Source organism: Schistocerca serialis, chromosome 2 (genome assembly GCF_023864345.2).
Source record: "Schistocerca serialis cubense isolate TAMUIC-IGC-003099 chromosome 2, iqSchSeri2.2, whole genome shotgun sequence".
NCBI lineage: Eukaryota > Metazoa > Arthropoda > Insecta > Orthoptera > Acrididae > Schistocerca > Schistocerca serialis.
Window position 1 is genome coordinate 599,072,037 of NC_064639.1, and position 25,398 is coordinate 599,097,434.

At 38.0% G+C, this 25,398-nt stretch overlaps 1 protein-coding gene across 1 annotated transcript in view; it reads left to right on the top strand.

The window, feature by feature from the left end:
- LOC126457633 (uncharacterized) overlaps positions 1-21,529 on the top strand; it is a 114,001-nt gene extending 92,472 nt beyond the window's left edge. Inside the window, exons 10-13 of the mRNA XM_050094103.1 lie at positions 880-1,027; positions 1,442-1,654; positions 17,803-18,003; positions 19,143-21,529. Of these exons, the coding sequence (XP_049950060.1) occupies positions 880-1,027; positions 1,442-1,654; positions 17,803-18,003; positions 19,143-21,401 (2,821 nt within the window). The 3' untranslated portion in view covers positions 21,402-21,529. The remainder of the gene's footprint in view (positions 1-879; positions 1,028-1,441; positions 1,655-17,802; positions 18,004-19,142) is intronic.
- The last annotated feature ends 3,869 nt before the right edge of the window (positions 21,530-25,398 follow it).

The following is a 25,398-nucleotide window of genomic DNA, read 5'->3' on the forward strand; positions in this document are numbered from 1 at the left end:
ACCTGAATCACACAAGAAGACTCCTCATTAATGACTGCCCCACTGGTGCACACTCGAAAACAAGCCACTGTAAAACTCATTTTTTAGCCCAGAGATGTCTAACCATGTGTTGTCTCATCTTACAGCAGTTGTATTTGTTCTCATATCAATTGAGATATAGCAATGGTAATGTCACAGAACATATTATGAAAGTGCAATATCAGTATAAACCTATATATGGTACACATATATAGGTTTGAAATGATGTTTTCCATCTTGTGTACTTCATAGTACAGTAAAGAGCCATAGACTGAAACAATACAGAATGAAATGGCTTACATGAAGATGCAAGCAGTTTGTGTGGCTTGTTTGTTTGTTTTGTAGTAACCTTGGAAATTTGATTGTCTGCAGCAGAAAGGTCATCTTCGCTCAGGAAACGTAAACTGGTCTCTTTTTTTTCGTAAGTTGCTGTTAATTTCATTAAATAAAGCAATTCTTTCACATTAAATACTACAGAAAAAAAGTAAATTAATGTGAAAATCTCATTCTGTAAATTAATGTTGATATATTGACATTGTTAAATAGGTATTATTTGACACACAGGAATTTCACCTGACTGCTGAAACATTTCTTCAAGTACTCTGTGAATATGTAAGGGGATGGAGAAGTAGCTCAGATATCTGAAGAGATAAAATTGTAAATCTTTTTTGTTTAATACTTCAAAGAAGCAAACAAAAAAATGAAAGAAGGTTAATGAGACAGAAATTTTTGAACATTTTAAATTGCAATGTGTTCTATTTTTATTTCTTATTGGCTCTGTAAATTTTGCATGTTAGTTGTAAACTTGTTGTTTCTGAAACTTTGAACATACCCTACAACAAGAAACTACTGTTTTTGCAGGCAGTTGCGGAAAGAAGCGTACAACACTTTCACACTGTGGTTGAAAGTAGCAAAGGCTGGAAGTTGTGTAGAAATATCTTCACCTGATGAGCTCATTGGCTTACTGTTGGGCGATGTGAAAATAAGTCATACTGCAGTAACTCTTTCGGTACATCCTTCACTTATTATGTAAATAAGTTGCATAAATTATGTTATAGGGGATATCTTAATTCCTTTGTAAGCATTTAGTTGCCAGTTTTGCATACACAAATAATTCAGTAAAATTTTGTTTGGGCTTGTGTATTATCCCTGTGTGTGTGTGTGTGTGTGTGTGTGTGTGTGTGTGTGTGTGTGTGTGTGCACGCGTGAGCGTGCATTCGCACTTATTTTTATGATAAAACATAAGTTATACTGTAATTTTTGTAGTGTATTTTTGGTTGGTGTATAATCTGATTAGTATTGATTCTTTCATCTGTTAAATGTAAAGAAAATCAGAGTTTACTAGGTGGTATACTGAAACCATTGTGTATGTTTATGATACATTATTCTGTATGGCTCAAAAATATTTTCCACGATATTACAGGCAGCAAAGGCCAGAGGTCGTCATCTAACTAAACAGCAACGTAAACAGTTGAAGTTAGCTCAAGAAAGTTCCACTTCATCATCAGAGTCTTCTTGGTCACGTACAAAGCTATATGATGAAACTGCCAATCGTGGCACATGTACTGCAGCATTGAGAACGCTGCAATGGATTGTGCAGAGTGCTGGACCATTTCTTAAACCAACATTGCATAAGGTGAGTGGTTTCTTACATCTGTAGTGAAATGTCAAATTCAAAAACATCTTGAACATATAAAGAAAGTGTCTACAAAGGCAACTCATCATCTTTTGTTCTTTTTGTGTGTACTTTTTAAGAAACCTAGTTTTTATTTGTTATTTTAGCCAGATTAACGAACATTACTACTTCTCACCTAAAGCACACTCTGGCAGCCAGTTAGCATTCAGGTGCTTCCAACTTTGAAAACCATTTTCAGTGCATATGCCACACATGATTGTAGAAACTTGTTTAATTAATCATTTTACATAATTTTGTTGCAATTGTTTTTAGTGCTCATGGTTCTTCGTATGTTTTATCCTGTCATTGTAACTTACTCTTATGCTTCCAAAAATCCATTTTGTATCAAAAGTAAAATTCATTGGAGAAAACTATGAACTTTCCTAATTTCAGTCCAGAAACGATAGGAGGACAGTGCATTCAATTGAATTATATTTGATTTACCATTCTGAGATGTAATGACTTATCGTCACACCAGGTAATTCCCTCTCAGCCTGGGAGCTGAATAACAACAAAATTAGAATATGATTCCTAATGTTGGAAGCTGTGCAACTAGTAGACACAAACTCTGAACAGAGACTGTTAAGATCACAATTTTAGCAATGTTTGAATGGGAGGTACTTCAGCAAGCATCTCTGCCCAATGAGTAGACCTTTGAATCATATCCACTGATTTCAGAGAGAAAAAAAAAAAAAAAAACATTAAATTAAACTGCATCTTTTATCCCCTTTAAAGTTGGCATGACTTTACAGTGTGGTGTAAAAGATAACAACTTCATGGAAGAGAATTAATCTAATCCATTGCATTATATAAGAATATGAACATATACAGTTATGAGCATGTGACATGTTTGCTGCACGCAGCATTCAAAATAAACATGGAATGCATGCAGATTGCTGGTGCTCAAAAAGGCGGTCATTATGGAATTCAGATTAGGCCTAATCTTATTCGTTCATTGACATATTGTGTTGCATAAATCCCATTGTGTAGAACAAGTCATGTTATATGTTAACAGGCAGAAGCAGCCACTGAAAGCTACTTCTGTAAAGTTTACTAACAAAGAATTTTGAGTAGTGCTAATGTACTCACACTGATCATTTGGGGATTAATTCTACATTACTTGATGTATGAATACAGATATTAGGAGCAGTATAACACAGCTAGACCAACAAAAAATTGAAACTCAAATCCTTGAATTATGTGGATGGTGATGGGAAAGGATGACCAATCAAAAGGGAAGCAGTAAAGAGTGTAATAGCTGCAAAGAGAAATGGGAAAGCAGTAGGTACAGATTGGGCTGGGCAAACAGTACTAGTTTCCAGACACGATCAGAATTTCCTCATATGTCGCTGAGCTGTATCAATTATTGGGCTCTCCTCAGACACTCAGGTGACGTATGACTCGATATTGTGTAAGTGCTAACAATACAACAAGCTATTTCTTTGCTCACAATTTGAAAATTTCGTTGGAGGAAATAACATTAAATCCTGCTTTTGATTCAGTTCGTATTTGAAAAAACTTGCAGAAGAGTTCTTGTATGTTATGTTTCCAGTGCTGAGCCTTTATTTGCATTATGTGGTAGTACTCATTTTAATGTAGCAGTTTACAAAGTATTTATGGTACACACAAAATTAGCATGCATTTTATGGAAAATTGAAGTTGCCATTCCAGTTGCATTGTATTTCACATTCTGTTAAGACTATTACCTCTCATGAAAATTTCATAATGTAATGTAATTGGATAGATAAAAAATCTACCCACCTTGTGACGGCAGGAGAACATGCATATAAAGGTGTAGAAATTTGCTAGCTTTCGGAACAATGGTTCCTCCTGGGAGAAGGGTTGAAAGTGAAGAAAGAGTTGTGAAGGACAATGACTTGTGAGTTTTGAGGAAATGGGGAGGGTTCAGAAAAGTCTTCCAGAACCTGGGGCAGGGGAAACATACCAGACAAGATTAAAAGAAAAGACTGATTCTTGGGGACTGCATTGGATGAGATTTGAATACCTGAGAGATTAAAGGTGGAAGATAAGGTAATGCTCAAGATGAAGGTTACTAACAAAATATTTTGCACTAGTATGAGTGGAAAGCTAAGTGCTTTGTATGTGGTAGAGGTGGGATCGGGGAAAAATAGATTGGCTAGAAAATAAAATCTTCTAAAACTAGAAGAGAGTGAAGAAAGGAATAGTTACTGAGGATAAATCCTGAGCCCAAAGAAATTAATGTAAATTAAGACCAGCTGAGCTAACATTACTGTTTTCTCACTCTTGGCACTAAAAGTAGCCCCATTTAATAAGAAAGCATATTTTCATACTGAGGAATCTAATTATTTGATTCAGTTTAGCCTTTGCTCCTCATCATTTGAGTGTATTTTCTTCAGATGACAGATGTCAGGTGTATAAAATTAATGGACTTTGGACTACTTTACCTAATTTCATGAAAAAATAATGAAGTGCACAATATGTGATAAGGTATTACATAGCCAAAACACAAACGCAACAGCAGTTGTAACAATATTATGTAAAGTTGCCACGCACTATACAGCGGAAATGCTGAGTCGCTGATAGGCACAACAAAAAGACTGTCACAAATATAAAGCTTTCGGCCAGTAAGGCCTTCATCAACAATAGAAAAAAACACACACGCACACACACACACACACACACACACACACACACACAAACTCAACTCGCGCACACATGGCTGTTTTGACGAAGGCCTTACTGGCCGAAAGTTTTATTTGTGACAGTCTTTTTGTTGTGCCTATCTGTGACACAGCATCTCTGCTATATGGCAAGTGGCAACTTCCCTTTTCATAATATTTTTACATTGCATCCTGGATTTTCCATTGTTTGATTTTTGCCTGACAGCAGTTATAAAATAATAAAATATTAAATGAAAGGCAAAGAAAATCAACGAGAGGCACCATTGCCAAACGTTATGTACAAATAGGCAGATACTGTACATTGTTGATGTATTTATTCCATCTGTTATAATAGATAGCTAGCTTATGAATATGGCATAATGAGCATTTTTAGTTTTTTAAAATAAATTTCAGAAAGAATATTATTGAAAAGTATGCTCTTTACTCATTTTGCCATCGCCTGTTGTAGGCACTGCTCCCAAACAGATCGAATTTGACAATATGATTGTTAGGTTAGTGAGTATAAAGATTATCAGCCTTCATCAGTAGTAGATAATATCAGTTTGAAAAAGTTAGCGAAGATGTTCGATCCACAGTAGAGTATTCTAACTAGGAAAAGGCTCTGTCAGATGATGGAAGAAGCATGCAAGTGCAGTGTAAATGATGTCAAGGGCACGCTATCTGCTGCTCAATATGTATCATTAATCACAGACAAAGAGACATATCTTCAACCACTGAATCATATTCAGCTGTGACTTGGCGTTCTGTAGAAGATACGTGGACCTAACAAAGTCTGTCATTGAAAACTGTGTTTTTGTGGAGGCTCATACATCCTCCCAGCACTTGTAGCAACTCTAAATGAATGCAATCTGTAAAAAATGGTAAGATGACAAATATAATAATGACAGTGCTAGAAACATAAAAGCTTCTGTCAGTAACATCACAGGCATTCAGCATTTACTGTGTTTTGCCCATACCGTCCAGCTCTTGGTAAAGCATGCTGTATCTGTTGTTCACGAAATACAAAAAGTGCCATAGTATTGTTGGCTTTTTTCTAATAGATTATCTGGCAAACCAGAAACTGGAGACTTGACAGCAGCAGTTAGAGAAAGAATGTCTTTGATTGATCCCAGAAATGGAAACCTATTGGAATAGCACCTTTGCAATGCTTACCTGATTACATGAAGAAATAGAGTGAGCCGCTGCTACTTTAGCTTGTTTCCTGGATGCCCCAGCGTTGTTGAATGCTTCAGAGTGGGATATAGTGCCACATGCGCTTTCTGTGTTGTCACTTTCTGAATCACTGACATCTGAAATGTCATTGAAGAGTCACATATCCATATCCACAGTAATTCCAGTGATTAAAGCACAGCACATTGTCTTTAGTCTTCACAACAGTCCTTGTGATCCTGCTGAAAAGTTGCAGCATAATCTTTTTCAGTAGGTCCAAGTAATTTTGCTTTAGTGTAAAATATAAAACAGATGGTACTCGTGTCATTACTAGCCCCACACTAAAGAAGTGATGGTTCAGAATCCACAAAAAACCAGATAGCTACTTTTGAAATCTCAGGGCCCTACGGAATTCCATAGTGAGAGAGGAACAGATTTCTCAAGGTGACGTATCATTTTTGCCGTCAGAACATGGTCAGCATTCTTCTAAAAGTGCAAATCATTGCCGCGTGGGGTAGCCGTGCAGTCTAAGGCACCTTGCCACGGCTTGTGCGGCTACCCCCGTCGGAGGTTTGAGTCCTCCCTTGGGCATGGGTGTGTGTGGTGTCGTTAGCGTAAGTTAGTTTAAGTTAGATTAAGTGGTGTGTAAGCCTAGGGACCGATGACCTTACGAGTTTTATCTCATAGGAACTTAACACAAATTTCCAAATTGCAACATCATTAGGGATTGCCTTTGACTGTAACGTCCTGCAGTGTAACAATCAATGTACAGCAACTTCAGTTGCACTCATTGAGTGCCAGAGACATAAGGAGGAGGTCCTTATACATCATACTGCAGATCCTTTATTAATTTTCAGAATGATGGGTGCCAGAGACAATAGGGGGAGGTCCTCATACATCATACTGCAGATACTTTATTAATTTTCAGAATGATGGAAGTAGATATCTGAATATATCCCTGTTAAAAAAAAAAGTTACTATGGTTATTTTGTGCCAGCTGAAAGAATATTTTAGAAGTCAGAACTCCTATTAAAAAACCAGCTGAACAGTTTATCTGGAAGTATGATCAACTAGATTGTTTTGTTGAATCCTAATGATATCTAAGACCTGTGTCTCATGTACAATTTTTCAATGTCTTTTTCATCATTACCATGGTTGAGAAGTAAAAGTTGTGTGTAAAAACATATATGTTGTATGTCTGTGACATTGTAAATGCTTTTTATGAAAAGTACATACCATAGATATTTTTGTGGTGTTATGTTCCCTATTCAACTGTGGAACTTGTAATAGTATGCAAACGCAGTTCGTGTGAGGGACAAAGTTTTTATTTTCAATCACCGTGGTTGTAATTCTGACCACTGAGTCATTTTCAGGTGAACAATTTCTTTCTTAAATTCTTGCCAAAAAATTTAAACATTATTCCATCACCTTTTGGAGGTGTATCTGCGATATCTGGAGGTGTATCTGATATTTTGGCATACTGCCATTCTATAGATTACTACGTAGCAAGATTTTTAAATCACCTTACACAACACTGTGAAGTAAACACGCATGTGTCGGAGAAAATACTGTTGCTAAACTTAAACATTGATTAGCATAAGAACAGAGGACATCACTATTTAAAAAAATGGCGCATTTTATTTAAAACTGTGTAAGCCTGACATGTCTCATATCATGGACAAACAAAAATACTGCAACAGCAGTCTGTTCAGAATTACTTCAGGATTGACAGCTACGAAGGAAGTAGTGGGGGTGAGGTTTGCGAGGAAGGCACACCACGCATTCAGCCAATTCCATGAGACCTTTAGCAAGCAATTGCGTTTGCCAGACCTTTAGCTCCACCACTACAACACTTGTCATTTAGACTATGCTGCAGTTTGAAACACCTTCTTGCCCTGTACAATTATTTGGTGTGCACTGCGATTCATTTTTTTCCCAGTTGTAGGGTTAATATTTTATCTTTTATGTTTAAAAATACATAATCAGGAAAAATGTATATGGGAGAAACAATTTTTCTAATGGCTTAAATGTCACACTGTTGCAGTTAAAACTGCGTGCCGCAAAGAAAGCAAAATTACACTTTTTGCACCAGAGCATTTTCTTTCTCTCAGTCAGTTGTAACTGAAAAGTTGTACATTGTTGTTTAAAAAATAAGTAGTCTATATTCATCTGAATGTTTAATAGAGTATCATTTAAAATTTGAAGAGATTATTGCTAACAGTGTTTCACTATACATATTTGTCAATACATTTATTACAGCAACATGTAAAAATTTGAAGTAATTAGGTCATGTAATTTTGAATTTTCGGTAACAGTTTTATCCTGTATATATTGTTGTTGTGGTCTTCAGTCCAGAGACTGGTTTGATGCAGCTCTCCATGCTACTCTATCCTGTGCAAGGTTCTTCATCTCCCAGTACCCACTGCAATCTACATCCTTCTGAATCTTCTTGTCTAAACTATTTATCATCCACGTTTCAATTCCATACATGACTACACTCCATACAAATACTTACACAGACAACTTTCTGTCAGTTAAATCTATAATCAATGTTAACAAATTTCTCTGCTTCAGAAACGCTTTTCCTTGCCATTGCCAGTCTACATTTTATATCCTCTCTACTTCGACCGTCATCAGTTATTTTGCTCCACAAATAACAAAACTAATTTACTACTTTAAGTGTCTCATTTCCTAATCTAATCCCCCCGCAGCACCTGATTTAATTCGACTACATTCCATTATCCTCATTTTGCTTTTGTTGATGTTCATCTTATATCCTCCTTTCAAGACACTGTCCATTCCATTCAGCTGCTCTTCCAGGTCCTTTGCTGTCTGTGACAGAATTACAATCTCATCGGCGAACCTCAGAGTTTTTATTTCTTCTTCATTGATTTTAATTCTTATTCTGAATTTTTATTTTGTTTCCTTTGCTGCTTGCTCAATATAAAGATTGAATAACATCAGGGATAGGCTACAACCCTGTCTCACTCACTTCCCACCCCACTACTTCCCTTTCATGCCCCTTGACTCTTGTAACTGCTATCTGGTTACTGTAGAAATTGAGAATAGCTTTTTGCTCCCTGTATTTTACCCCTGCCACCTTCAGAATTTGAAAGATAGTATACCAGTCAGTATTGTCAAAAGCTTTCTCTAAGTCTACAAATGCTATAAATGTAGGTTTGCCTTTCCTTAATCTATTTTCTAAGATAAGTCATAGGGTCAGTATTGCCTCACGAGTTCCAACATTTCTACAGAATCCAAACTGATCGTCCCCGGGGTCGGCTTCTACCAGTTTTTCCATCCGTCTGTAAAGAATACATGTTAGTATTTTGTAGCCATGGCTTATTAAACTGATAGGTCAGTAATTTTCACATCTGTTAACACCTGCTTTCTTTGGGATTGGAATTATTATATTCTTCTTGAAGTGTGAGGGTATTTCGCCTGTCACACACATCTTGCTCACTAGATGGTAGAGTTTTGTTAGGCGTAGCTCTCCCAAGGCTGTCAGTAGTTCTAATGGAATGTTGTCTACTCCCAGAGCCTTGTTTCGACTTAGGTCTTTCAGTGTTCTGTCAAACTCTTCATGCAGTATCGTATCTACTATTTCATCTTCATCTCTTCCATTTGTATAATATTGTCCTCAAGAACATCGCCCTTGTATGGACCCTCTATATACTTCTTCCACCTTTATGCTTTCCCTTCTTTGCTTATAACTGGGTTTCCATCTGAGCTCTTGATATTCAAGCAAGTGGTTCTTTTTTCTTCAAAGGTCTCATTAGTTTTCCTGTAGGCAGAATCTATCTCTCCATTCATCAATTAAATTCAATATCTCTTCTGTTACCCAAGGATTTCTATTAGCCCTTGTCGTTTTACCCACTTGATCCTCTGCTACCTTCACTATTTCATCTCTCAAAGCTACTCATTCTTCTTCTACTATATTTCTTTCCCCCATTCTTGTCAATCATTCCCTAATGCTCTCTCTGAATCTCTCTACAACCTCTGGCTCTTTCAGTTTTTATCCAGGTTTTTATCCAAATTCCCACCTTTTTGCAGTTTGTTCAGTTTTAATCTACAGTTCATAATCAATAGATTGTGATCAGAGTTCACATCTGCCCCTGGAAATGTCTTACAATTTAAAACCTGGTTCCTGAATCTCTGTCTTACTGTCATATAATCTATCTGAGACCTTCCAGTATCTTCAGGCTTCTTCCATGTGTGCAACTTTGTTTTATTATTCTTGAACCAAGTGTTAGGAATGATTAATTCTACCAGGCGGGGTCCTCTTTCATTCCTTACCTCCATTTCATATTCACCTACTACATTTCCTTCTCTTCCTTTTTCCTACTATCGATCGCCAATCACCCATGACTATTAAATTTTCATCTCCCTTCACTATCTGAATAATTTCTTTTATCTCATCATACATTTCATCAATCTCTTCATCATCTGCCGAGCTAGTTGGCATATAAACTTGTACTACTGTGGTAGGCGTGGCCTTCGTGTCTATCTTTGCCACAATAATGCATTCACTATGCTGTTTGTAGTAGCTTAACCACATTCCTGTTTTCCTATTCAGCTACTACTCCATTACCCCTATTTGATTTTGTATTTATAACCCGGTATTCACCTGACCAGAAGTCTTGTTCCTCCTGCCACCGAAATTCACTAATTCTCACTATATCTAACTTTAACCTATCCATTTCCCTTTTAAAATTTTCTAACCTACCTGCCCGGTTAAGGGATCTGACATTCCATGCTCCGATCCATAGAATGCCAGTTTTCTTTCTCCTGATAACAACGTCCTCCGGAGCAGTCCCTGCCCAGAGATCCAAATGGTGTACTATTTTACCTCCAGAATTTTTTGCCGAAGAGGACGCCATCATCATGTAACCATACGGTAAAGCTGCATGCCCTCGGGAAAAATTACAGCTGTAGTTTCCCCTTGCTTTCAGCCGTTCGCAGTACCAGCACAGCAAGGCCGTATTGGTTAGTGTTACAAGGCCAGATCAGTCAATCATCCAGACTGTTGCCCCTGCAACTACTGAAAAGGCTGCTGCCCCTCTTCAGGAACCACATGTTTGTCTGGCCTCTCAACAGATACCCCTCCGTTGTGGTTGCACCTACAGTACGGCTATCTATCGCTGAGGCACACAAGTCTCCCCACCAACAGCAAGGTCCATGGTTCGTGGTGTGTGTGTGTGTGTGTGTGTATGTGTGTGTGTGTGTGTGTGGGTGGGTGGGTGGGTGGGTGGGGTGGGGTGCATTAATTGGTATAGCACTTAGCGGCCCCATCAGTCAAACAAATCAGTAACAGCTTGCACTGTACATGCTTGATCATTGTCCTGCAAAATGATGGTCAGGTCCTGCAGAAAGTGTCATCACTTCTGTCTCTATGCTGTTCATTTTTGGAGCACAACCTATGACCAGCTTAGAGACAGAAGTGATGACACTTTCTACAGGATCTGATCATCATTTTGCAGGACAATGCTCAAGCACGTACAGTGCAAGCTGTTACTGAGATGTTTGACTGATGGGGCTGCTAAGTGCTATACCACCTACTACACTCGCCTGACTTAAGCCCTCGTGAGTTCAACTCTATTTCTAAACTGAAGGAAATACTTCACAGCACTCACTTCAGAACTGCTACAAATTTGTCGGGCAGTAGACTGCGCCGCTCAAACTATCAACACAACTGGCACTGCTAAGAGTATCCTACAACTTCCATAACACTGGCAGCAGGTTATACACAATGCTGGTGACTACTTTGATGGTCAATAAAACTTTGAGACATGTATCTATTTTGTACGAGCTGTAAATAAATATTTGCTACTATTAAAGTCTCAATCCTCATATTTTTAAAAATAGGTACATAAAAACAAATATTCACATGCAACACTGTGTAAAAGTTTCACAGGAATTAACTAACAACTTTTAGCATTTTGTGAACACAAACATATGCAGCCTGAATTTTTATATGCAAAGATTGCCGTTGTTTGTTGTGTGAAACTGAACAATGTCATAAAAATATTTGTCAAATGACAGATACTACTGTCTTGGCCATGAATTGCTGTCCATTCCGCAAAGTCAGTCAAGAGAAATGATTAGCGCATTATGTGCCTGCACTGTCTTGATTTTGATAATGCTTCCAATCATTTTGATATTACTGACATAATGCCTACCAAGGCAAAGCAAAAAGGGATGATGAGCTTCAGCATCGAAGTGGTAAATTTAAAGTGGTGGATCTTATGGCTCTAATCTCCTTCGACAAACTACAGTTCCCCACATACAAAATCAACAACCTGGCAAAAAACGTACAGGCCTACAGTCATTTAGGCTCCCACCTTGTCACTGCCATGTATCTCAATAGAACTTGTTTGGGCCCAAATTAGTTTTAAAATTAAAATTAATTTTAAAATTAAAATAAATATCTGCAGTCGAGGCACTCGTCAATGGAGCAATTAGCAGAGAGACCACTGAAGACTGGAAGAAGGCCATCAGTCATATGCAATAATAACAGTAAAGCGTGACAGAATAAAGCTATTTTAAAGCATCCTATTAGAAAATGGTCACATCATTAAATAATGACAGTAATTGTCACTTAAACTGTATGTAATAACAATGAGGGCAATGGCAGTAGAATTTTTCCATCATCTTCCCAAAAATTCAAATGAATATTTGGTGTGTGCATAGCAAAATTACATTTGTGTAAAGTTTGTCCATCAGTAACAAGGTTATTATCAGCAACTAAGTGCTAATGGAGTTCAGCTCACGAACTAACTGCTAATACACAAAGGAAATCTATTTGACTGTTTGTGTTATAATTTCTGCATTATTGAGGTAATGTATTATGTATCACTGTTCTTACCCCAGTGACTCAGTGGTTAAGTGGCCAGGCTGCAAATCCAAAGGTTTCAGGTTCAATCGTTAGTCAATCCTAGGATTATTATTCGTCACATTTTGCTTGTTTCATCATTGGCAGTGTTTGTTGATGTGATAAATGCCAGCTTACATCGTGATTCAGAAGCCCCATGAGAACTGTAGACCCCCTATAACTGGCTGGGTAAATCAGTTCAAAAGTTGAGGGAAGGCAACAGCATATAGCCTTATTTATTTATATAAAAAACAAAGATGCTGTGACTTACCAAACGAGAAAGCACTGGTAGATAGACACAATAAAAAACAAACAAAAACACGCACAAATTTCAAGCTTTCGCAACCCAAGGTTGCTTCATCAGGAAAGAGGGAAGGAGAGGGAAAGACGAAAGGATGTGGGTTTTAAGGGAGAGGGTAAGGAGTCATTCAAATCTCGGGAGCGGAAAGACTTACCTTAGGGGAAAAAAGGACAGGTATACACTAGCGCGCGTTTTTCAAGAAAGACTGAGAGGCAAGGCTAGAAGTGAGAAATTCTTGGAAGGTTTGGAGAGGGTGATTTTGAGGAAGAGGAGGTGGGTCCCGCTGTGACGGAGGATGGAACTGTTCCAGGCAGGGTTCAATTTGGATAGTGTCTTGGGGAGCTGTATCATTAGGAGTAGGATTAGGATTATTTTTCTTCGTGGCAAAGTGATATTTCCAGCAGAGAACCTCTGTCCTATCCAAAGGCCTCTCCTTCAGCCCTACTCCCAGATTCAACCAAACAGCCCTCGTCAAAGATTTACTGTCCTACATTTGTATTCTCTGCTGGAAATATCACTTTGCCATGAAGAAAAATAAAACAATAGCGAGACCTAATGCAGCTCTTCCAGAAGACACTGATGCCAGTTTTGTTTTTATAAAAGTATAGTTTGCAAGTTTGAACAAGGTGAATGAAATGAAATGCAAGATTATATTTGTGTTCTGTGTGGGATGTGGCAACTCTGCTCCATGCCTCCACTTGTTTCTGTGCAGTTTTGATCCTAAAGTAATTTTGCACAGACAGTGGTACTTCTGCTTGAACATTCATGGCAATTTTTAAACAAAGTTAACTGTCAGAGATGTTGTCCTTTAAAATATGTTACATGACTCTGAGTCCTGCACAAGCAAAAATAATATTTCATGATGTTTTGCCAAATGGATTGCAAATTAGCATTTTTATCCCAATTTATATGATATAATAAGAGGTAGAAAAGGTTACCAGATTGTAACCAGCTTGAAAACAAGATGGCAACAGTCAGATAAAATAACGAAGAAAAATATTTAGAAAGTAAATGCTTAATAAAGAAAAGATATTGTATTAAAATGGACTGTAATTGGAATTGTGGGAATAAATGACAGTGGCAGGACGTGTTGTGGAGCTAGTACCAACAGATGTAACTAGATCATGGCCAAATCAAAAAATAGGACGGAGTCCAAGATTTCTCGAGCTGTGACATACACTGCTCAAGCAGTTTGTGTCATGCTGAAAGACAGCCCAAGATACATATGTGATACCACGAAGGGTTATGATTGATATTTCTGTAATTGCAGTGGCAAATAGCTGGGGGACTTTTTGTCAATGATTATGATTTCCATAGAAAAGGAGTCGGGAAGTGCTGTGAGCAGGGGACAATTAGCATCATTTTTTTTTTAAATTTAAAGTTATGTTAAGAATCGTGATTAAAAGACTAGAGAAGATAAAGGAGCAGTTGGATTTAGGGAAAAATAAAAGTGCAGAAGATGCAGTAGCCTTCTGCAAATTTTAGGAGCGAGTTTTATATACTGGAATGAGTTGAGTTAAGGAGTAAGATAAAGCTTTTATCTGTATCCTACTCCTTTCAACCTGTGCTTAGATAATATGATTGAAAACTGTCCCCTAGAAGACGAGGAAGTAACATTTGGAGGAAATAGTATGGTGTTTCTGGTTTGCAGACAACATGGTACTTCTGGCAACAGATGTTTGAGTTTTAGGAAATGGTGGGTGTCATTGGAGAAAAAGTATAGAACTGTGGAATAAAAGCAATAAAAGAAAAAGTAAGTAATGACACTAGGAGGAAGTAAAAGGGTAAAGATAATGTTGATTGGAGAAACATTAGAAATTATGCAGAGTTTTAAATACCACAGTATTACAACAGAAAGTGAGTAGAAGTGCAGCACAAGAATTAAAACTGGGATAGTATTGGTGACAAGCTAACTGGACACCAAGAGGCATTTTGTAAGGCAGAAAGATTTTTCTGTAGCAATATAGACAGGGATTTGAGGAAAGCTCTGATATAGTGTGTAGTATTCAGTGTCCTCACGCGTTGTGCTGAAATGTGAACATTGAGAAAGAAAGATGTGCAAGGTTGGAGGTTTCTGCGGTGGAAAAAATAAGTTTGATGGATAGGGTGAAAAAACAGAAGTTACTGAGAATATGAATAAGGTTTTGTCCCGTATTAACACTCTCAGTTCCAGCACTATCCTGTGTATCCAGGCTCAAGAAACCAGACAATTTTAGCAATATTTAGAGACCTGCTATGGTGGCATTTGTTAATATATTTTGACAAATAGCCCACCATTTAAATTCTACTTCCTTCTACTTTTAAATTATGGTGAGATGTATATGTTGTATTTAATAGGGTGTGAAGGTAATCACATAATTAACTGCCATATTTTTGTAAATTTAAAAAAGTCATATATTAAGATAAAATACAGCAAAAATTTTATAAAATGAAAATATTTTATGTATATCCACTTTTTATATTCCTCAACTCAATTCTCGTGCAGAATCAAAATGTTTCTGTGTGTGGTATATTTTGAAACAAGGTTCTATACACAATGCAACACCACACTGCTCATATTGGTACCACGTTTCTTTGTGGGAAGCTTTTCCAGTTCCTTTCTTGCTCCTGGAGCTGCAAACATGGCACACAAGTGCAGCATACTACTTGGATGTTGATGGTATGTGCTGCAGAAAATGTCTTTGTGATAATCTGCCCACACTTCCACTTTGTACCCTTGTACCAGCGACTTATCGTGCTTCCTCCTGAGTGAACTGAGCTGCTAGTGTTATAAAAAAGTCAATGATTGTCATTTTCTTCTGGTGCACCGAATTGTACAACAAGAATGAATTTGACACTCCCATAAGGAGCAGGTGAAAATACAACTTCTCCATCATTTTATTGTCCTGTGTCGAAATACAATGTACTGTAAGCATTGGTCTGCAAGGTTGACCCCAGCCTTGTTGCAATTGTAATGTAGAACTTGAAGTGGCTTCAGTTCAAATGTATCTTTCCTTTTTGTGTTTGTGTACCAAATGATACCATATGTCTAGTTGATAATGAACACACATCAGTTTTGTCCTTCCATTTCATTGCCAACACATTACCTCTACGTCTGTATGTACTTTCTCCCTTCTATAGTTTAGTTGCTACTAAATCTTGGGGCGTAGATCTCCTTGACTTGCTCACAGTGCCTGCAGCACCAGTTTCTGCTTGAGCCAACTGCTGAAACAGATCTGGACTTGAATAAAATTTGTATAAGTACCCGTATGCAACAGATTGCCTTCAGACAGGAGCCTCAAGACAACTGCTGATGATGTGTTGTCGAGCGCCTGCTTTGCAGCATACACTTCAGAATTGAGGACGTAACCACTGCATGCCTCTGCAACAGTGTACAGCTTCAAGCTGTATCTGTGAAGTTTGTTCTGTATGTACTTTCGAAAACTTATGCGATCTCGAAATGGGCATATACCTTCATCCATTGTAAGTTTTTCTGATGGATGATATGCTTGAATACAATGTTCCCTCAGCCTGTTGTAGTAAGGAAGGATTTTGGAGAGTGGATGAAATCTTTCTTCTCCTGGCTTTTTTTGCTTACGATTATCAGTGAGATGTAAGCAAGAACGTATCTGATTATACCGCAAATGGCTCATTATATGCGGACAGAAATTGCATCTGACAACTGGATTAGAGCACCAGTGATCTGCCATTCTTGGCCATCTGGAAATGCACATATGGCAAACGATAACCAAGAAACATCCCATTACAGTCAACATAACTGGCTTCCATGAACTCAATATTGAATGAAGTTTCAATTTATTTTTACTGTGTTTCTTTATAATTGTTTGTGCTGTGTATAGATTTGTTTGTGCTTTCAAGTCTCTGATATCTTCATCCGTTAGAAACACTTTAGCACAGTCGAATACCGAACTTGAAGAACTGATGTCTGCAAATATTTTTCTTAGTGTTGTGTTGATAGGCAAAGACGGTAAAAATCAGCTGCGCTCAAGATGTCAGCTTCAGCAACAAAAACATCAAGCAGTGCATACTGAAATTCATCATTGCTTCCAGCCCCTTCTGACGAGCTACTTTCATTCAGATCATCAACTGAAAAGAATAATATAACCTGTGACAGTGTGGTTGCAGCAAAGCCTAACAAAATGCGTAACATGGCGTAAGTTTTTTGCGAAAATAGTAACAACACCACGTAATGTACAACTAATAATTCATGTACCTTCAAGAATGCCATTCTCTTCCTCATCCTCTTCTGTACTCTCTGTATCATCTAAAACCTCTACCGCCATGAGTACGCCACTTATTTCCCGATCGGATGGTACTCTCCGTGCCATTTCGAACAAAGTTCACAACCTACAATTTGCCGTGTGCCGGCGTTGGTGCAAATAAAGTGCTGTGCACTAGCATTGGTGTGGAGATATATTACTTCTCAAACATTGCTGAGAGAAAGATACTTCTCATGCCATCTGTGAACACAAGCGTGAATTAAGATCCCAAGGAGCCCATACCACCATCCATAGCCATCAGAATAGCATCAAAGAGATATGCTCGATGAAAACACTGTAGCCCATAAATTGTATGGGGTTGGTGATTTTTGGAAGTCCAGTGGCCCGTAAATTTTACAGGCTTGGTGCAGAGAGTGTTAAATTACATAACTCACAGTTGAATGTAATTTGAACACTGTTTATTAATAGAAACTAACTCTCCACCATACAAGCAGTTCAAAATACACAATTTTTGCTAATACTGTGTGCCACAAATTAACTCCGTAAATACAAAACTGTCTTTGCATCCTAACTGCTCTATGACTCACAGTCGAAGTGGTGCATTTGATCCCTTGTTTGCTGAGCTTGCCACAAAACATTGTTGGCATTAGTGATATTATTGCACTTGTTATGTGTTAGAGTGCTCTCACAATTATTTCTGATCTGAGAAACTGCTTTCATTTTCAAATTATACACTGATTGAGCACTAACATTTTGTGTATATATTTACAAATACATTTGATGGCTTTGAGTTACAGTAACCCCAAACCCCATCAGAAAGAAAATGTGTGTGTATGTATGTTTGGATATAACTGAACAATGCTTGAAAAAATTATACATAATTGTAACTCCAATTGCTGTTACAGATGATTCAAGAGGAACTGCTGAAAATTCTGCTCAAAATTGGACGTGGTGAGATTTTTGCTCCATATAGTGACTGGAAATGTCGTTTGGAACTTTATCAGTTACTTCACACACTTGTTTTTTGGCCACATTGTTCATGGCCACCACCACTACAGTTCGCCTTTCAGCTTATGCGTGTTGGTCTTTCAGATCCTTGTGTAAAGGTATGGCTGTTTTTGTATTGAAATTAATGCACTGTAGCGAGCCTTTGAGAGTATCTATTTTGTTTTGTTTAGCAGACATGATTATTTTCTATAATACATTTCTATTAGAAAACAAAAACCTGAAATTATGTTCTGACTTAGAACAGTCATAAAGGGCAGGGGTTGAAGCTTTAAATACCTAAAATATTTTAAAAAATGCTTAATTTTTTGATTTCTTATCTATCCTCCAACTGCCTAAGAAACATACACAAGTGTACTGCTTCTAGAAATCTTCTATAATTTTAGTCACATAACTTACATGTGTGTATTGCTACCACCACCACCACCACCACCACTACTACCACCACCAACACCATCAACCACCACCCCATTTACTGTTTCTGCTGCACGTAATTCTGAAATACAGCATGGATTGCATTAACATTATTGATAGAGTTAGGTGTGAACATGTGTTATGTGAGTCAAGTGAAGAATTTCCATCAGTTTCCAAGCTTCTTTCATCCCTCTTGTGTAACGCATTCCATCAGTCTATTCAAGTTTGTGTCCTTGGAAATATGAAAGCTGTGCCCTATACTAACATGCAACACAGTATCAACACAGGCATGATTTCCCCCTCTTCTCAGTAAGATATCCAAAACATTGTGTTATTATTTGTGTCATATATCCCATTTATTGGTCTCTCTATCTGTCAAACACCAGACTCACATTTGGGAGGATGACGGTTCAAATCTGTGTGCAGCAACCTTTTTTTTCCCATTTTTCTGTGATTTCCCTAAATTACTCCCGGCAAATGTAAGGATGGTTCCTTTGAAAGGGCATTTCCTTCCCCATCCTTGAAACAATCTGAGTTTGTGCTCTGTCTTTAGTTACCTTGTTGTTGATGGGACATTAAACACTAATCTTCCTTCCTTTCTTTTATCTTTCATATTTTTGGATGGCCTCTTAAATTTCATTCAAGTTCGTACTAAACTTAGCAAATAGATACTGTTGTGTTAGCTTCACTTTTGGCTTGTACTTTTCGATAAACTCTTAGTTATTTACATTCATCATAATTTATTAGTGTCCTAATGATTTTTCATTTTTGTAAGTGCAGTTCATCCTTAAGCATTTAGAATAACTTTCAAATTAAACTGTTGCAGGTTGCAAGTTTCTGTAGCCAGTCGCTGAACAACTTTGTCAAACTAGTTCATCCTCTCAGCAGACCACTTCATTTCACACTATCTGTTGATGATATGCAGGCAGTGATCCAATTAGAAAACAGTCACAAGAATAGAATAATTTTTAGTGAAAGCATGGAGACTGACAGATCCAAACTTAGCCCAGAGCAAGATAGTGAGCTGCTGCAAGTTTCTAGCAGTCCTAAGCATATACATAATGCTTCAGAGAATCATCTTCATGAAAGAGATACAAGTACGGTTCGTAATAATACTGATGAGAGAATTATAAAGACAAAGACAGTGCATGATAAAAATATTTGTGCTTTATACAGTAGTGATGTTCCACATTCACATCATGTTACTAGCTGCCAAGATAATGATGGAAGCAGTGATGTTCCAATGGATCTAGTGACACACAACAATACAACTGTCCAGCAACTCCAAAGCATTGTAACACACAAAAAATATTGTGATCAAAATGAGAGTGAATTAGAAACTCAGAATAACTGTAACATTCCACTACATCTAAAATTACATGACTCAGAGGATGAACTACAGGACAGATATATTGAAACTACAGAGGATTCATGTATTTCAAGTTTACTTGCTGTTGCCAAGAATGAAACCAAAGAAAAATGTGAGACAGTTAAAAGTAATTTCTTACCCGAAAAACATGAAGTTACAAGACCAGGAGGCAAAGATGAGGACAAGAATGAAGAAGAAGAAGAAGAAGACGAAGAAAAAGACAGTGATGAAAATAATGCAGAGAAAAATCAGCCTGGAGATCAAACTGGTGGTGGTGGTGGAGGTGGTGGTGGTGGTGGTGATGATGATGATGACGATGATGATGAAGATGATTATGATGATGATGGCGATGATGACGATGATGAAATGGAGAATGCTTTCTTAGTGCATGCAAAGGAGTCCACTGTTAAAAAGCGGGTGAACTTCAGTATTTCTAATAAGACTGCAGAGAAATCAGTTATGCATAAGACACCTATGTCATCAAATAATTACAGCATCAGTTACTTATATGATCAGAGCAGTGATAGTAATGACAGTGACATTGAAACTGACATTGTCACATGCTCTGTCTCTCCTGAAATTAATGAGGTAGATAAAGAAGAATTAAAAGAAGTTAATTCATTGGAAAACCCACATATTGCAAAAACTGAAGCTGATGAACACAGCCAAATATGTACAAAAAATGAAAACTGCAATGAAAATAACATAGTTAATGATGAAATGCAACCAGTTGGTACTCCTCCAAAATTGATAAATGGCATGAATGAAGAGAAACAAAGTGGTGAAAATCTCATGGACAGCACAGATAACAGTAATATTGCAAATGGTGTTTCGCAGCAGAAAGTTTTGTTTAGCAATCTCTGTGAAGCAGATGAAAGTGAAGTTGAAGTTGATGTTTTGACTATCCCTAACACTGAAAAGGAAGTAGTAGAACACACTCATAAAAAGGAAGTGGCAAGTGTCTTAGATGAAGGAACTCTGAAAGATAAAAATAATGATAATGAAAATGAGAAGGAGTATGATAATGAAAATGAAGAAGTTTCATTTATAGAGGTAGCACAAGTAAATGAAACTACTACACTTCCAGATGAAATGAATGTTAGTAGTGAAATTCAGAAAGAGCATGATGTTAGTACTGAAGAAACATCAGTTATGGAGATAGTAAAAGTAAAAGAAACTACTACACTTCCAGAAGAAACAAAGGTCCCCGCTGAAGATCACTATGATGATGAAAATTCTGCTTCAGAAGTTCAAGGTGACTGCTGCATCAGTGTTGAAGTAGAAGATAGATTCGTAGCATACAGTAACAATAAGAAGACAGAGTTAGTGGATGAAACTGACACTGCAAACCACGGAAAAGACATTCAATTTGAGAGGCAGTGTAAGACAGAATCACATGTAGAGATTCCAGAGGAAGAAATAAGATTACAGGACAAGAATCAGGGAGCTGGCAATGAGCAAATAATAAAAAAGCAAACTAGTGTCTCACCTAATGGACAAGAATTGATGCCCGAAACAGACTGTCACCATTTACAAAAGGAAGTAGATGAAATGTGCATGAACTCTGCTAGAGCAGACTCATTCACAGAGACAGAACAGATAGATGCCAAGAATTTAACTGAACCTGTTGCAAAGAAACGTAAGCTGGAATCTTGTGTTCCTGAAATGGAAAACGAAAATAATTGTCATGAGCAGCAAAAACAAGTAGTAGTCTAAATATTTGATTGCATTGTTTTTTAATGTTTTCAGGCAGTCTGTCTGTATGTAACAACTGTTCTTGTAAAGTTTTGTAAACAAATATAATCATCATGTATTCTGCTTATTTAATAAATGGTTACTCTGTTGTGAACATGAAAATTGTGTGTTTCATAATTAAAGAAATTCCTTTCTGATCAGTTTGAAACAGCAGGCACTGTGCGGTTCCTAATTCTGAGTTAATTTCTGTTCCACATAACCATCATTGACAAATCTAAAAAACTGATCGCGTGCCCCCTGCACACACATGCGCACACGCACTCGTGCACACGCACACGATCGCAAGTGCGCGCGCGCGCGCGCACACACACACACACACACACACACACACACACACACACACACACACACACACACACACACAGATTAGATTAGATTAGATTAATACTAGTTCCATGGATCATGAATACGATATTTCGTAATGATGTGGAACGAGTCGAATTTTCCAATACATGACATAATTAGGTTAATTTAACAACATACTTATTAAAACAAAGATGAGGTGACTTACCGAACAAAAGCGCTGGCAGGTCGATAGACACACAAACAAACACAAACATACACACAAAATTCAAGCTTTCGCAACAAACTGTTGCCTCATCAGGAAAGAGGGAAGGAGAGGGGAAGACGAAAGGAAGTGGGTTTTAAGGGAGAGGGTAAGGAGTCATTCCAATCCCGGGAGCGGAAAGACTTACCTTAGGGGGAAAAAAGGACAGGTATACACTCGCACACACGCACGTATCCATCCACACATACAGACACAAGCAGACATATTTAAAGACAAAGAGTTTGGGCAGAGATGTCAGTCGAGGCAGAAGTGTAGAGGCAAAGAAGTTATTGAAAGACAGGTGAGGTATGAGTGGCGGCAACTTGAAATTAGCGGAGATTGAGGCCTGGCGGATGACGAGAAGAGAGGATATACTGAAGGGCAAGTTCCCATCTCCGGAGTTCGGATAGGTTGGTGTTGGTGGGAAGTATCCAGATAACCCGGACGGTGTAACACCGTGCCAAGATGTGCTGGCTGTGCACCAAGGCATGTTTAGCCACAGGGTGATCCTCATTACCAACAAACACTGTCTGCCTGTGTCCATTCATGCGAATGGACAGTTTGTTGCTGGTCATTCCCACATAGAATGCATCACAGTGTAGGCAGGTCAGTTGGTAAATCACGTGGGTGCTTTCACACGTGGCTCTGCCTCTGATCGTGTACACCTTCCGGGTTACAGGACTGGAGTAGGTGGTGGTGGGAGGGTGCATGGGACAGGTTTTGCATCGGGGGCGGTTACAAGGATAGGAGCCAGAGGGTAGGGAAGGTGGTTTGGGGATTTCATAGGGATGAACTAACAGGTTACAAAGGTTAGGTGGACGGCGGAAAGACACTCTTGGCGGAGTGGGGAGGATTTCCTGAAGGATGGATCTCATTTCAGGGCAGGATTTGAGGAAGTCGTATCCCTGCTGGAGAGCCACATTCAGAGTCTGGTCCAGTCCCGGAAAGTATCCTGTCACAAGTGGGGCACTTTTGTGGTTCTTCTGTGAGGGATTCTGGGTTTGAGGGGACGAGGAAGTGGCTCTGGTTATTTGCTTCTGTACCAGGTCGGGAGGGTAGTTGCGGGATGCGAAAGCTGTTTTCAGGTTGTTGGTGTAATGATTCAGGGATTCCGGACTGGAGCAGATTCGTTTGCCACGAAGACCTAGGCTGTAGGGAAGGGACCGTTTGATGTGGAATGGGTGGCAGCTGTCATAATGGAGGTACTGTTGCTTGTTGGTGGGTTTGATGTGGACGGACGTGTGAAGTTGGCCATTGGACAGGTGGAGGTCAACGTCAAGGAAAGTGGCATGGGATTTGGAGTAGGACCAGGTGAAACTGATGGAACCAAAGGAGTTGAGGTTGGAGAGGAAATTCTGGAGGTGTTCTTCACTGTGAGTCCAGATCATGAAGATGTCATCAATAAATCTGTACCAAACTTTGGGTTGGCAGACTTGGGTAACCAAGAAGGCTTCCTCTAAGCGACCCATGAATAGGTTGGCGTACGAGGGGGCCATCCTGGTGCCCATGGCTGTTCCCTTTAATTGTTGGTATGTCTGGCCCTCAAAAGTGAAGAAGTTGTGGGTCAGGATGAAGCTGGCTAAGGTGATGAGGAAAGAGGTTTTAGGTAGGGTGGCAGGTGATCGGCGTGAATGTTTCCTTCCATTATATTAACAACATACTTAAGTTAATAAAACAATTTTTTTGTTTTTTGTTTTTCTTTATTTTTTATTTTTATTTTTTTTAATTTTTTTATTTTTTTAAATATTTTTGTTTTTTTCTTTTTTTTCTTAATTTATATCTAAAAATTCCTCTATGGAGTAGAAGGAGTTGTCATTCAGAAATTCTTTTAATTTCTTCTTAAATACTTGTTGGTTATCTGTCAGACTTTTGATACTATTTGGTAAGTGACCAAAGACTTTAGTGCCAGTATAATTCACCCCTTTCTGTGCCAAAGTTAGATTTAATCTTGAATAGTGAAGATCGTCCTTTCTCCTAGTATTGTAGCTATGCACACTGCTATTACTTTTGAATTGGGTTTGGTTGCTAATAACAAATTTCATAAGAGAGTATATATACTGAGAAGCTACTGTGAATATCCCTAGATCCTTAAATAAATGTCTGCAGGATGATCTTGGGTGGACTCCAGCTATTATTCTGATTACACGCTTTTGTGCAATAAATACTTTATTCCTCAGTGATGAATTCCCCCAAAATATGATGCCATATGAAAGCAATGAGTGAAAATAGGCGTAGTAAGCTAATTTACTAAGATGTTTATCACCAAAATTTGCAATGACCCTTATTGCATAAGTAGCTGAACTCAAACGTTTCAGCAGATCATCAAGGTGTTTTCTTCCAATTTAATCTCTCATCAATGGACACACCTAAAAATTTGGAATATTCTACCTTAGCTATATGCTTCTGATTAAGGTCTATATTTATTAATGGCGTCCTGTATGGAACTGTATGTACTGTGCCTTATCAAAATTCAGTGAGAGTCCGTTTACAAGGAACCACTTAGTAATTTTCTGAAAGACAGTATTGACAATTTCATCAGTTAATTCTTGTTTCTCAGGTGTGATTACTATACTTGTATCATCAGCAAAGAGAACTAACTTTGCCTCTTCATGAATATAGAATGGCAAGTCATTAATATATAATAAGAACAACAAAGGACCCAAGACTGACCCTTGTGGAACCCCATTCTTGATAGTTCCCCAGTTTGAGGAATGTGCTGATCTTTGCATGTTACGAGAACTACTTATTTCAACTTTCTGCACTCTTCCAGTTAGGTACGAATTAAACCATTTGTGCACTGTCCCACTCATGCCACAATACTTGAGCTTGTCTAGCAGAATTTCATGATTTACACAATCAAAAGCCTTTGAGAGATCACAAAAAATCCCAATGGGTGGTGTTCGGTTATTCAGATCATTCAAAATTTGAGTGGTGAAAGCATATATGGCATTTTCTGTTGAAAAACCTTTCTGGAAACCAAACTGACATTTTGTTAGTACTTCATTTTTACAGATATGTGAAGCTACTCTTGAATACATTACTTTCTCAAAAATTTTGGATAAAGCTGTTAGAAGGGAGATTGGACGGTAATTGTTGACATCAGATCTATCCCCATTTTTATGCAAAGGTATAACAATAGCATATTTCAGTCTATCAGTCTATCACATCGTGTACGCAGTGTATAAAGGGCAGTGCATTGGCGGAGCTGTTATTTGTACTCAGGTGATTCATGTAAAAAGATACAAGTCCCAATCATGGCTACATGATGGGAATTAACATACTTTGAATGCAGAATGGTAATTGGGGCTAGATGCATATGACTTTCTATTTCAGAAAATATTAGGGAATTCAGTATTCCAAGACCCACAGTATCAAGTATGTGCCAAAAATACCAGATTTCAGGCACTAACC